This window comes from Nanorana parkeri, unplaced genomic scaffold (assembly GCF_000935625.1).
Source record: "Nanorana parkeri isolate BGI_ZX_2015 unplaced genomic scaffold, ASM93562v1 scaffold343, whole genome shotgun sequence".
In the NCBI taxonomy this organism is placed as follows: domain Eukaryota; kingdom Metazoa; phylum Chordata; class Amphibia; order Anura; family Dicroglossidae; genus Nanorana; species Nanorana parkeri.
The window spans coordinates 941,111-953,789 of NW_017306611.1; the positions used below are offsets into that span (position 1 = coordinate 941,111).

Sequence of the window (12,679 nt, forward strand, 5' to 3'; positions counted from 1 at the left end):
TAGCCTATTCTCACTTGAGCCTCAGCATTTTCAGGCGATTTTTAAAGGGTTTTATTGCACATTTTTTGCTACTTTTTTATGAGTTTTTGAGGAGCTTTCAGGTTTGAGCATTTTTGTTTTAGCCAATGAAAGCCTAGTTACTAGGAGGAGGAGATGGTTGTTAGGCTTTACGCATGTTTTTCAGGAGTTCCCATTAAAGCCTATGGAGCCAAAAACATGCAATGTACTTTTTCGAGCTACAAGCAGCACTATGCTAGAGTGCGAATAGGCACCATTGAAAATATTGGGATGCTTTGTTAAACATGCAATAAAATGCTCAGGTGTAAATGGGGGCTAAACGTGCTAAAAAATAGGAATTGCAATTCTATATGCGGTCAGCGAATGCTTTAACAAATGCTTCTTTTTAACTCCTGTATGAACATAAAGTGGACATAAACCACTGTGCGCTGGGTCAGTGTTTGCCATAATATGTAGATATGCACAGCATACTTGCACATTATGGAGCGCTTACCTTACAAATGTGCCAATCTCCAGCACTGTGCAATGCCTATTCTGTCCCCCGGTGCCACTTCTGGGTTCCTAGGCATCCTCTTTGGCTATTAGTTGGCCACTGATAATGATGTAGCAGGCCCATTAACGGCATCTCAGAGATTCTGCAAATAAGCCGAGATTGAACACTGCACGGCGCATGCGCTGTACAGTGTATACAGAGAATAAAAAAAATCACTTGAGGAAAAGAGGGAGATGTTTTTTTGGCAGAAGAGATTCTGTTTGCTGGTCTCTTCTGCCAAAAATCCATACATCCTAGCAATTTTTTTATATTTTCTGACTCTACTTCAGCTTTAATGAATGTGCACCGACACCCTTGGTACAATCAATTTGAATCCATCTTGTGCTAAACTGATTTCTTATTAGTTGTTCTAGTGATCTATATCACTGCACTTATGTCCTTGCTCTGTTTATAAATAAGGGTGTATGAATAACACAATATTGACATGTTTCATTTGGAGTCCAGAACCATGGCAAACTCAGAGGGCCATTGCAGAGTTAGTGAAAATATTTTATTTCAGCTGTACAGAATATAAATACACAAACTTTAATATTTTATTGCATGCAAAAAGAGGTTTGTTTGAAAGGCTGATTAATACTGTAAAGCTGACCATGCATCAGTAGAATTTTGTTCGAATAAATTCATTTTCATAGCATTCGTTCAGTTTTCTAATGGGATCAAATCGATGAATGATTTCTATTTTGAAGTGATGAAAAAAATCGAAGCAGCAGGATGGAAATTATTTTTTCAAACGAAATTCTCATTCAATTTTCATTCAAGAAACCCCATTGTTTCCTAAATGGAATGTTAAAATCAAATGAAATTTCGTCAAGACTGATGGAATTATGTTCTGATGAGATTTTTTTTTGTTCATTCTTTTTTGATTTTTCTATTTTATTGAAACAAGAGAAAAACATCAACAACTCAGGGTGTAGAAGTGCAGATACAAAGATCGATGTACATATATACAGACATTGACAACGGGGTATTGTGGGTTAGTTGAAACCGTATAACAGCAGTTGGTTGGCACTCTGTGTCTTGCTGTCAGCAAGAGCATAATCAAGTAAGATGACACATCAAACGAGATACAATAAACCATAGAACCTTAACTCAGCAACCACGTACATTAGCTTCAGCTCTGGCCCTGTCAAGGAGGAAATATTTGCATGGATGTCACCACTAGTGCTTCCTTAGACATCAGGAGCACACGCAGTGACAACACCATAAACAATAGCTTAATTCATTCATTTACAGGGTACCTCTGCCCCTTAAAGAAAAAAATCCCCAGAGAAGTAACAGCAGAGGGAATGGTCTAACCTCTCAGGTCTTCCGGCTCATGCCCATCAGTCAGTTTCAGTCATATTTAACAGATTATAACTTGTTGTGTAACAAAATGGTTGCAGAAAATCGCTCTGCTCTGAGTGTGTGAAACTAAGGGGTCTATTCACAAAGCTGCCGAGGGCAGCCGAGTGAATGACCGATCAGAAGTGAAGTGAGCCGAACACTGTTTCGGCTATTCACTTCAGGCTGGTACGGCTGATTTCAGCCGTATATCGGCTGAAATCAGCCGTACATCGGCTTGCTTCGTGTGGCTTCGGATCAGCCGAATTCAGGAAGGCATCCATCTATGGAGGAAAGTGGATGCTGAGTGTTCATTCTAAAAGCCACCCGTGTATGACCAGCCTAAAGTGTATCTAAACCCAAGAGCAAAAATGTAATATGTTGCAGCTTACCAATCGTTAAATGTGGTGGCTGCATTTGTTTTCTTTTTTTTAGGCTTCTTTTTCTTTTCTTTTCACCTGGTGATCTGGCCAGTGACCCATTTCCTGCCCTCTATGGAGGAGCAATGAAGCCACCCTTGAACAGCAGCAGGGTCACTATGTGGAGAGGGTTGTATTAAGCTGGCTACACACGGTGTGCAATTCGCTCAATGTGTGGTCTTGTCTGCCACCTCCCACCCGACTTTCTTCAGTTGAAAACAGAAAGGGCCGGGTGAAAAATTGTCAGCCGAACAGCACCTTCATCCAATCATATGCAGACATTGTTCAGATGTTTTGACAACCAACTGTCAAGATGCAATAGCTGCAGAGGGAGATTCCTCTATCCACGCTGATTACCATAGATAGAAGAATCTGGTAGTTTTTTTTTTTCATTCACCCAAAAAGCTGGTACTAGTGCTACTAATGTATACGCAGCTTTAGATGGAGGAGCAGATTTCGATGGACTTGACTATCAAATCAATCTGAACTCCAGCTAACACTTTTTAAGCAGTTACAGTGACAGTTTTTTCCCCCTTTTAATAGGATAAAGGTTTTAAATAAATGAGCAAAAGCTGAGCATTGTAAGCGCTCCCTGTCAGTGTTAAAGGAGAAATATGAGATGAGTGAAATGCACTTGTCCCAATAGTTAGAGTTGATGTGTAACACTGCAGCTGTCACACGTCGGCTCTATTGATCGAGAACGCTATTAATCGAGAACAGAGCGATCACATACCGCTGATTGCTTAGTTCATGATCTTCTACTGTCAGTCATCGTTCCCTAAAGGGATTCCCCCCTTCCCTCTCTATTTCTCCAGGGCTGACTGGAGGGACAGAAGAGAGCTCTAGAGAGACAGAGCCAGCTGTCAATCAGGTGGCCGGGTGGATCCCGACAAATATTGTAGGGATCTCTCCCAGCTGCAGCGCAGGTCTGCACTGTCAGCATACTGCAGACAATAGCCCGCTATATACTGAGTTTTGGGTCACAGAAGCATATTAGTAAATGTCCTCCTGTGACCCTAAAGAGAACTTTACAAAAAAAGTTTGGGCTATAGTTCTCTTTTAAGTGTTTGTCTCTACTCTCTATCTGTCAGTTTTGCTGGACAGCGTGGCCTGTTAAAGGAGTTGTAAAGTCCCTGCATATACTATCCTGTTATAACATCAGCATTGTAATAGGAAGAATACATACTAGAGTTGTTGTTTTTTTTATAATGCAATCAAACCTTACTTGAAGAAATCCCTTTTATGTAGTCAGTGCTGCCTTCCGTCTGCCCATCACTTTCAACAGCTTCCTGGGTTTCCAGCGTGCTTTGCATCTTTTTTCCCCTGATGATTAATATGAAGCAGTCTCAATTTCTCAAGAATACATATCCCTTCATGCATTGCTTCCAGCAAGCAATGATAATGTTACATCGTTCAGATGTTGTTCAGAAGGCAGGTTCTGTGAGAGCTGTGACACAAGGAAGTGCATTTTCACAAGGCTGAGTGAAATTGTGACAGTACATTCAGGAAGTACATCCTATGGGCATCTTCAATAAGTAAGTTTACAAACGTCTAGATGTATATGGTTATTAGGAGTCAGATATAAGTTTTGGAAATTCAATATAGAAATACATATTTATTGTTGGTTTTTGGTCACAGATACCCTTTACAGAAGGGATTTGAAGTGCTTGTTTTTATCTATGGCTGCAAATTAGGAAGATATATTTACCTGATAGTTGGTCCTGCGGTAACAAGTGCCCACCAGCTCCTCTCCATCTGTGGTATGTCCCCTGGCATCCTCATGTCTAAAGTAAGTTAATGCACCTGCATTCGATGACGACATCAGTGGTCCTTAGGCCACAGGAGCTCTGAAGAGAAGAGGCTGTGCGGACTGGTCTAGAAGCCAGGTAGCGAGCGAGAACATATGCCGATCCGCTCAGTTCTCGATCATCTCCTTGCAGAGAGCGGTGACTGTCAGTCACCACTCCCTGCAGGGATTCCCCCCCCCCCTTCCCTCTCCGATCCTCCAGGGCTGACTGTAGGGATGGATGCGGGAGAGGACAGCACAGCCTGCTCTACCTCTAGATAGGCAGAGCCAGCTGTCAATCAGCCAGCGGAGTGGATCTCGCTTGTATTGTCGAGATCTGGCTGCAGCGCTCTCAGCTGAGTTTTGGGTCACGGAAGGACACAGTATCAGGGTTATTCACAAAAGGGAGAAGAGTTTGGAGAAGGCAGGAGAAGTGAACAATCTAGGACAACATAGCTGACCTGGAAAGTGAGCTGAATTGGATAATTGTTCCAAATCAGCTATGTTGTCCTAGCTTGTTCACTTCTCCTGCCATCTCCAAACCATTCACCCTTTCGTGAATAACCCTATATATGTCCTCTGTGACCCTGAGGAGAACCATGGGGAAAAAAACGTTGCCCCATAGTTCTCCTTTAAAAGAAGTTGAAACTTATTGGCAGGATCACCAGGTGAAACTAAAGAGAAAAAAAGCCTAAAAAAAAGAAAACCAAGGCAGCCAACATATCTAAGAATTGGTAAGCTACGATATATTATATTTTTGCTTTTGGGTTGATATACTCTTGAAGTTCAGTTGTCATTCTTTTTCTGTCCTTGTCCTGGATATCTGACATTTGTACAGCCTTGTCCCCACCCTTTGAAGCGGTTCCCTGTGTTTCTCTAGGTAGTATCACCACTCAACTGTCTGAATAGAGAAAGAAGAAAAAAGAGAGCAGCATTTGTGTGTGTGTAGTATGTATCCTGTCACATGATCATGGTAATAGGATCCCTACAATCACTTCTAAGGTCTGTGTTTGACTGCAGTTGCTGTGAAGCGTCTGTAGGGTTCCCCTTTGCCTTATCCTACAATATCTGTTTCTCTCTTCAATCCGTAACAACAACCAAAAATAAAAGGCATCCCCCGGAGCTGAGCCAGTCCCTCTCAGGATCTGAGCAAATTAGCAACCTGCTCCATCTAGGGGGAATCCTGGGCTGCCTGTCACTCTCCAGCGCTCACATTTCCAGCTGCACCCAGCAAGGGGAATGGATTTTTGGGGACTTTCATTGAAGATCGTGCTCTTCCCATCCACCTTGGTGTTCTGCTCTGATCTCTTTCATTCTGGTGAGTGCAGGAGGTGGGGGGGTGAAGTGACCGGCACTTCTGTCATTGGTGCAGCACTTTTTTTGTGGGGAGGCTGGGATCCCGAGCAGCACGTTGACTGGTTTGGGGGACCTGGGGTAATTGAGGTTACTGTATACATATAAATACTGTATACTGCATGTGTAGATCGTATATGACAGACATCGTGCGTAATGAGATTGTCATTGCTGCGCTGATCCCTTAGGACTGCTCTACAGGTACTGAACTTAGGTGTATAGCATGGATCTTGTCATATAAGACAGGTAAGGGACAGCCATTGAAGAATACATTGATTTCTCTAGTAGTAGCTGCTCTTTGATTGCTAATGACTTTGCTGTCACTGACAGGGATGTTATGTAAGGTTCAGTGCTGAGATTTACAAAGGTAAAGACATATATACTTTTTGACAGTACACATATCAATGTTTGCCTTTTATCTGCTGGTAATTCTAGAAAACATGGATATGATATCATGCCACCCATGTCATGTTAAGATGCTGTGGAACTACAAGTCAAAGCTTGCACAGCCAGCAAAAGGCTTGCCGTGCTGGGATTTGTAGTTCTACAGTAGCTGCAGCACTGGCTTGTTTTTGCCCTATGCTCACTGGTGATTCTTAGATGCTAGAAGACTTGGATATGATATAATAGCACCTGTGTCTGGTTAAGATGCTGTGGAACTACAAGTGAAAGCTTGCCCAGCCAGCCAAAGCTGAGATTTGTAGTTCTACAGTAGCTGCTGCACTGGCTGATTTGTGCCTTTTGCTCGCTGTGGACTATTAGATTCTAGAAATGGATATGATACCATACCACCTGTGTCTTTTTAAGATGCTGTGGAACTACATGTCAAAGCTTGCCTAGCCAGTCAAAGGGTTGCCATGCTGGGATTTGTAGTTGTACAGTAGCTGCAGCACTGGTTTGCTTTTGCAGTTTGTCTATTGGTGATTCTTAGAAGCTAGAAACAATGGCTATGATATCATGCCACCTGTGACTAGTTAAGGTCCTGTAGAACTACAAGTTAAAGCTTGCCCAGCCATCCAAAATGCTTGGTATGCTGGAATTTGTAGTTTTACAGTAGCTGCAACACTGGCTTGTTTTTGCCTTTTGCTTACTGATGATCCTTAGATTCTAGAAGACATAGATATGATATCATGCCACCTGTGTCTTGCTGAGATGCTGTGGAACTACAATTTAGAGTTCGCTCAACAAGCCATATGCTTACTGTTCTGAAATTTGTAGTTCTACAGTAACTTGGAAGCCAGAGGCTTAGGTTGCTGTAATGTATGCAGTGTGTACATGTGGGTCCAAATGACATACATCACTCAAAGGGGGTTAAATTAATATCATTCAAAAATTATGTCATAAACTCAAATGAAGCTGCAGTTGCTATGAATTTGTTGCGTGTCAGGGTCACCTGAGGAAGGAAGTGCAAGGAGGTATTTTCTTTTTTTAATTAACCTTCACAGCATTTGACATCTATAGAGACTCAGATATCTTTGATATCTAGAATTGGCAGCTTCAGTTTAGTGCTTGCACACAATCTGAAATGCCTCCTGTCTTGTTAGCCTAGATGACTGGTAAGTAGGACTAATGACCCACTTTACAGTATGACAGGGGTATACCAGCAATAGTGTGTAGCAGATGAAAGTTGCACAGAACAGCAAGCTTATATGCTCAATGTCCATGTTATTTTACAGTGTGGGACAGTAATAGTAATGATGTTTTACCTGCTGGCACAGTGCTCATAAAATGCATCATTCCCTGTGCAATGTATTCTCAAGTCCTTAAGCAGGCTTCTGTCAGTATGGTGATGTGTTCTTTCTCAGTACTTGAGATGATTGATCCATTGTTTGTGTCATATTGTTTGCACATTGTTAAGTCTTTAGCATAATGTGAATTGGGGTCATAATAACGTCAGATTTCCTATACACGTGTGGAGGAGATACCCCTTCTATTTATGTTATACAGAGGGAACTTATGTCAGAAATGTAAAAAAAAAAAAAAATTTGAAAGATTGAAACATCCTCTTCAGCCTGATAATTTGTTTTACAGCTCAACAGGAAATTATTTATTAATAATAATAACTCTGCAGCATCAGACACTCATGGATGATAGCTTGTTTTTTTATTGTATTTGTTATCTTTGAATATTTTCATATAAGAATCAGGTATGTGTGTCAGTTCTCTAGTTACACCTTCTGGCATTGCCACTGTTAACTGTTTATGCATTCCAGGATTTTCTACGTCCCAAGGGGATCTAGAGCTGAGATTTGTTGTAATTACTTTGCAGTAATGTGCTTGTCTGTGGTGCGTTTTTTGTATTCCCTAGTTCATTCATTCTCTATCAGCTGGTTGTGACATATGACAGCTCTATACTGGACAGTATAGAGACAGCATAGTCTTGGTTTGGAGTGAGAATGTGCGGTCTTGCCTACAATGACACTTGCAGCCAGCTGTTTTGATTCTATGTCAGTGTGTTTGTTTAGTCATCTGCATTGCATTTTCTACAGGTTTCTTATAATGGAGTCAGTGCTCAACAACTCTCGCATAGGGAGAAAAATGTTTGGTAATTGTAAACTATAGGGAAGTCTGCTTGGAAAAAAGGCACCACTAAAAGCATTATATATCCATGTAAACAAGTATCAGAACTATGCTAAGGATGAGATATTACAGGGATGGGAATTTTAAATGGAATCTGTAACCCCAAAAAGAGCCCTTTGACATGCAACGGGTCACTAATTAGATAAACTAGCATGTTGCCATGTGTAATTTACAAAGTAATTGTACATGTGGTAGGAATGTCAGTAATTATCTTGCCCATCTAAGATAATTGACTGTCAAGGGCTCCACACTCTATGTGGCCTTCTGCTATGGGACCTAATATTTAAACAGAAGGTGTTAAAATAGTTAAAATGGCCCTAAACCCGGGAGTTAAATCTTAAAAATGCATTCAAATACACTACCTATTAACAATACTGGACCTTTTTTGTGTATCACTCAGCTGCAGATCCTCAAATCATCACTGAGTTGGTGCTGGCACTGTCTTTCCTTCTGGAGGGTGGCTACTTTTGTACCCATGGTCCCTGTGTGTGTTGTAAAGCAGTCACCGCTCCAAGCTCCCTCCTGGGATGGACTACATTCTCAATACAAATTAGTAAACTAAACATGAGATTGTAGTCCATCACGAGAGCTAGCGTGGAGAAGTGGCTACTTTATAACACACTGTAATAGACTACAATCTCAACTTTAGTTTACTAAATTGTATTGAGAATGTAGTCCATCACAGGAGTGAGCTTGGAGTGGTGACTACTTTACAACACACACAGGGACCGTGGGGGACAAAAGTAGCCACCCTCCAGAAGTAAGGACAGTGTCAGCACCAATTCAGAGATGATTTGAGGATCTACAGCTGAGTGATACACTAATAATGTATATTTTTGTTCATACAGTAGTTAAGGTACTTGAATGCATTTTTAGGGTTTAACGCCTGAGTTTAGTTTCACTTTAAAATGCAACTGAAGCCAACACTTTTTTAGTTTTGGATGGAGTGAAAAGAGATTAGAAAAGCTGTCAGGTTTTTATTGCTGTCTGTGTCCCAGTTAGGGAGATTACTCTCTCTTTTTGTCATGGTGACCGTTATCACTGAAAGTGACAATCCCAAATTCTATTTAAATAAGGGCACTAATTCTGGTGACCCTGCTGATTTCCCTTTCTTTTAAGGGATTTCCTTTCACTTCCTGCTGTGGCTATTGGACAGAAAGTGAAGAGAAATCTCCCCAACACAGACTCAAACTCATGAACATGAAAAAGAGTGATGTTGCCATAATTGCAAAGCCTTCTTTCCACAACACTGTCACCTGGTTATTATCCTATCTTGCTTTGACATCTACAAATCATAGGAGTAAATCCATTTTCTGTTATTTATAAATGAAAGGTTTTGATGACATCACATTTCACATTATTTTTAACATCTCTGGCCACAATATCTTCAGTTCAAGGGCTTGGTAGCCAACTTTTATTCAAAAAATAAAGTCCATCTTGGATACCCTCGCAGGGGTAGTTCAGCAATACATTCATGTAAGGCTTCAAAGCAACACAAGAATAGCCTCCTGGCTTCCACTTTAAACAGTAGCACTTTTGACCCACTGATCCTCTTTGAAGTGCTGTCCCACACTTGTACTGGTGGCCGGCTCTCCTAGCCTCACCAGTTCTCTCCCAGCCTCCCTGGCTGTCTTAGTGTGCCTCCAGCACACTCACCACCTGACTCCACTTTAGATTCTGGGGAAGTCCTCCTGACTCCTGAACACTGTCCGTTCCTATCCCAGCAGGAGCTCGCCTGACTCCTCTCTGACTTCTGGGGACATTCTCCTGACACCTGAACACGGTCTGTTCCTGTTTCCCAGCAGGAGCTAATTCCCCTAGCCAGTATCCTTTTCTTAATGGCTGTGCACACCTGTGCAAATATTGAGTGCTGGTTATTGCTAAAGCCTGGACCCAGGACTGGGGATCTCATCTTCCCTCCTGAATCACCTTGAAACCTCCCAGTTCCAGGATCCCAAGCTTAATCCTGACAAACCCTTGCTTCCTGACACGTCTGAGCCCCTCTGGCTGAGAGTCCCAGGTGATCATAAGCATTTTTAAGATTTAACTACTGAATGAAATATTACTTTAAGTCTTGATAAAGGAAATACACCAGAGTAATTAACATGTAAGAATATTGGGCTGCCGTGACAGCACCATAAACCACTACTGATCTCTATTGTGACCTTATATTGTAGAGAACATTAATTTGGGAACAGAAAGCACACAAATTTAGGTCAATATTCATTTATATGATTTGTGTGTTTCCAGGCACATTAATGCGTACTAGATTTGCAATTGCTGCAGACATCAATATATTGTAATTCACAGGTTGGTTACTGTTTCTGCAGAGAGCTATGTTATTACCAGACCTGCACCGGCCTGCGTCATTTAGGTCATCATCTAGTCTACGTAATAGTTGCAAGAATAATCTCCAGCTTTAAAACAGGTCAATTGAATTTTTTTGGAATTTGCATTCATTTTTTCAACCTTACTTGTTATAAAAAATTTTCCATGACAGGCTGAGTACATAGTGTTGTATAAAGTGTAGATCTAAATATGTATTTGGGTTAATGAAAGGGAATTTTGGTTGACAAGGAATGTGTTGACAGACTTTAGTACGCTACACACAGATTTGGTCAAGTCTATGGGGAGGCAACACCACCTTAAAGGAGAACTATGGGGTTAACGCTTTTCCCCATAGTTCTCCTTAGTGTAACGGGAGGACACAAACTAGCGTCCTCCCGTCACCCTAAGCTCAGTATACCGCGAGCTACAGCTCGCGGTATACTGAGACGCCACAGTATACAGCGAGCTACTGTTCACGGTATACTGAGACGCCGCAGCTGAAACGGATCCCGACAATTATGTCTGGATCCGCCCAGCTGCGTGAGTGACAGCTGGCTCTGCCTATCTAGAGGCAGAGCCAGCTGTACCCTCCCCCGTCCGATCATAAATGCAGCTCAGAAGACAGTCAAGTTCAGGTCAGATGCACCTAGCAAAGTGAACTGAATGATTTCAGAAGCAACTCAGACTGATGCCATTGACAAAAGCTCAAAGCCCTCGACACAGTCCCTTAAATGTAACTTAGGGCCTGTTACATTTATCATTTCACAAAGTCAAATCACAGTGTCATGTGGATACGGGAAAAGTTTTGTTACAAAATACATATTAAATGTAGTTGTATAGGGTAGATTGTATTTGGTATTTTAATTTTCCTCCCTCTTTTATTTATGCCAGGTTGTAATGAATTTACACTTTAATTAGGTTTACAGGCCATTTGTCTTTCATTAGTGTCAAATAAGTAATTTGTTTATTATATTGAACGGTTCAACATTTCAGTAGCATTAAAGCTACCTTTTAAAAAGAAATTACTGTCTTCAGCTGACATGGTTATTTGTAGAGGCATTCATGGCATTAATGCAATGAGGTTTCTTCTTGCAAACCAATAGCTTTGTGTTTATTAATAATGTGCTGTGATGTAGCTGTTCATTCATAAATGCGGTCTGCTAGAGGATGGTAAGAGCTTCACATACATCTTCACAGACATATTTTCGTCTCCCTTCAAAGTTATTTTTGGAACTGAAAAAAGAGAGAGAAAAGTTAAAACAGAGATAATTGATTTCTATACCAACATACAGCCTACAGTCAAACATGGTTGTTATAAAAGGGGTTTGAAAAAAAATATCACTATCTGATTTTAATCATTGACAAATGGAGAAAGCAGTTTGTTGCTGCACAGGGATCAATGATCTCAATGCAGATCCTACACATTACTCCCCTGTAATTTTGGACAGGGCAAATTACACATTTACTGTTTGTCCGTACACTTAAAAAAAACGACTCATCTGTGGGTTTGGAATGTTATGTCCTTGAATGTGTTTTTCTGGGTTCCTATGTTACCTGTACGGAAATTTACCAGGCCAAAATATATTGAATGCTACTAGCCTAGGAGATTGTATAGCAGTGGACTGTGATATTGTCATTTTTATTAAACCTGAAGCATGCGATTAACACTTTTTTAATGGCAGTTTGCTATGCAAACAGTAAAATGCCAATGGGAAAGCATGCAAAAATGTAAAACAATTGTTTCATATGCAGTAGATACACATGGAACATTGTAGTGATTCATCGGTTACAGATATTATTGTAAAACTCAGTCTTCGTTCAAATCAATTTAGGTATTAGAAAGCATATTTTAAAAGCTAAGATATATTTCCTTTAGCAACAAGAGAAAAGATTTCAGAGATCTGTCTCTCAAAGACTCTACTCCGAAACAGCAGTACTTGCGAAAAGTAATTTTAAAGAAGTCTAATACCCCCAAATCCATGACCCAGCCTAACAGCCTAACAGTGCCAACACAGTTTTGTGTTGGCACTGTGTGACTGTTTACAAACACCTTCTGGCCAATAATCTAGAAGCCACCTTGTAAGAACCCACCAGCCACAGTCAGGGGTGGTCTTCTCCTATTCCTTTCCTTTCTCGATAGACATAAACATGTACAATACGTTTTTGCAAAAAGAACGTTTTAAAAAAAGTATAGCAAAGCATAGTATATGGCAGTATATTCAAAACATGAAGGGGAATTATAATGGTTTTAGGTTCATTTTATTGTAATTTGTTTGACTTTATTCCTTTTTAACTCACATTTTATACATTTATATATATATAT

General features: G+C 40.7%; 1 protein-coding gene across 1 annotated transcript in view; it reads left to right on the forward strand.

Moving 5' to 3' along the window:
- The first annotated feature begins 5,083 nt into the window (after positions 1-5,083).
- The window catches only part of KREMEN1 (kringle containing transmembrane protein 1), a 155,705-nt gene continuing 148,109 nt past the window's right edge, over positions 5,084-12,679 (forward strand). Inside the window, exon 1 of the mRNA XM_018558492.1 lies at positions 5,084-5,414. Within this exon, the coding sequence (XP_018413994.1) occupies positions 5,336-5,414 (79 nt within the window). The 5' untranslated portion in view covers positions 5,084-5,335. The remainder of the gene's footprint in view (positions 5,415-12,679) is intronic.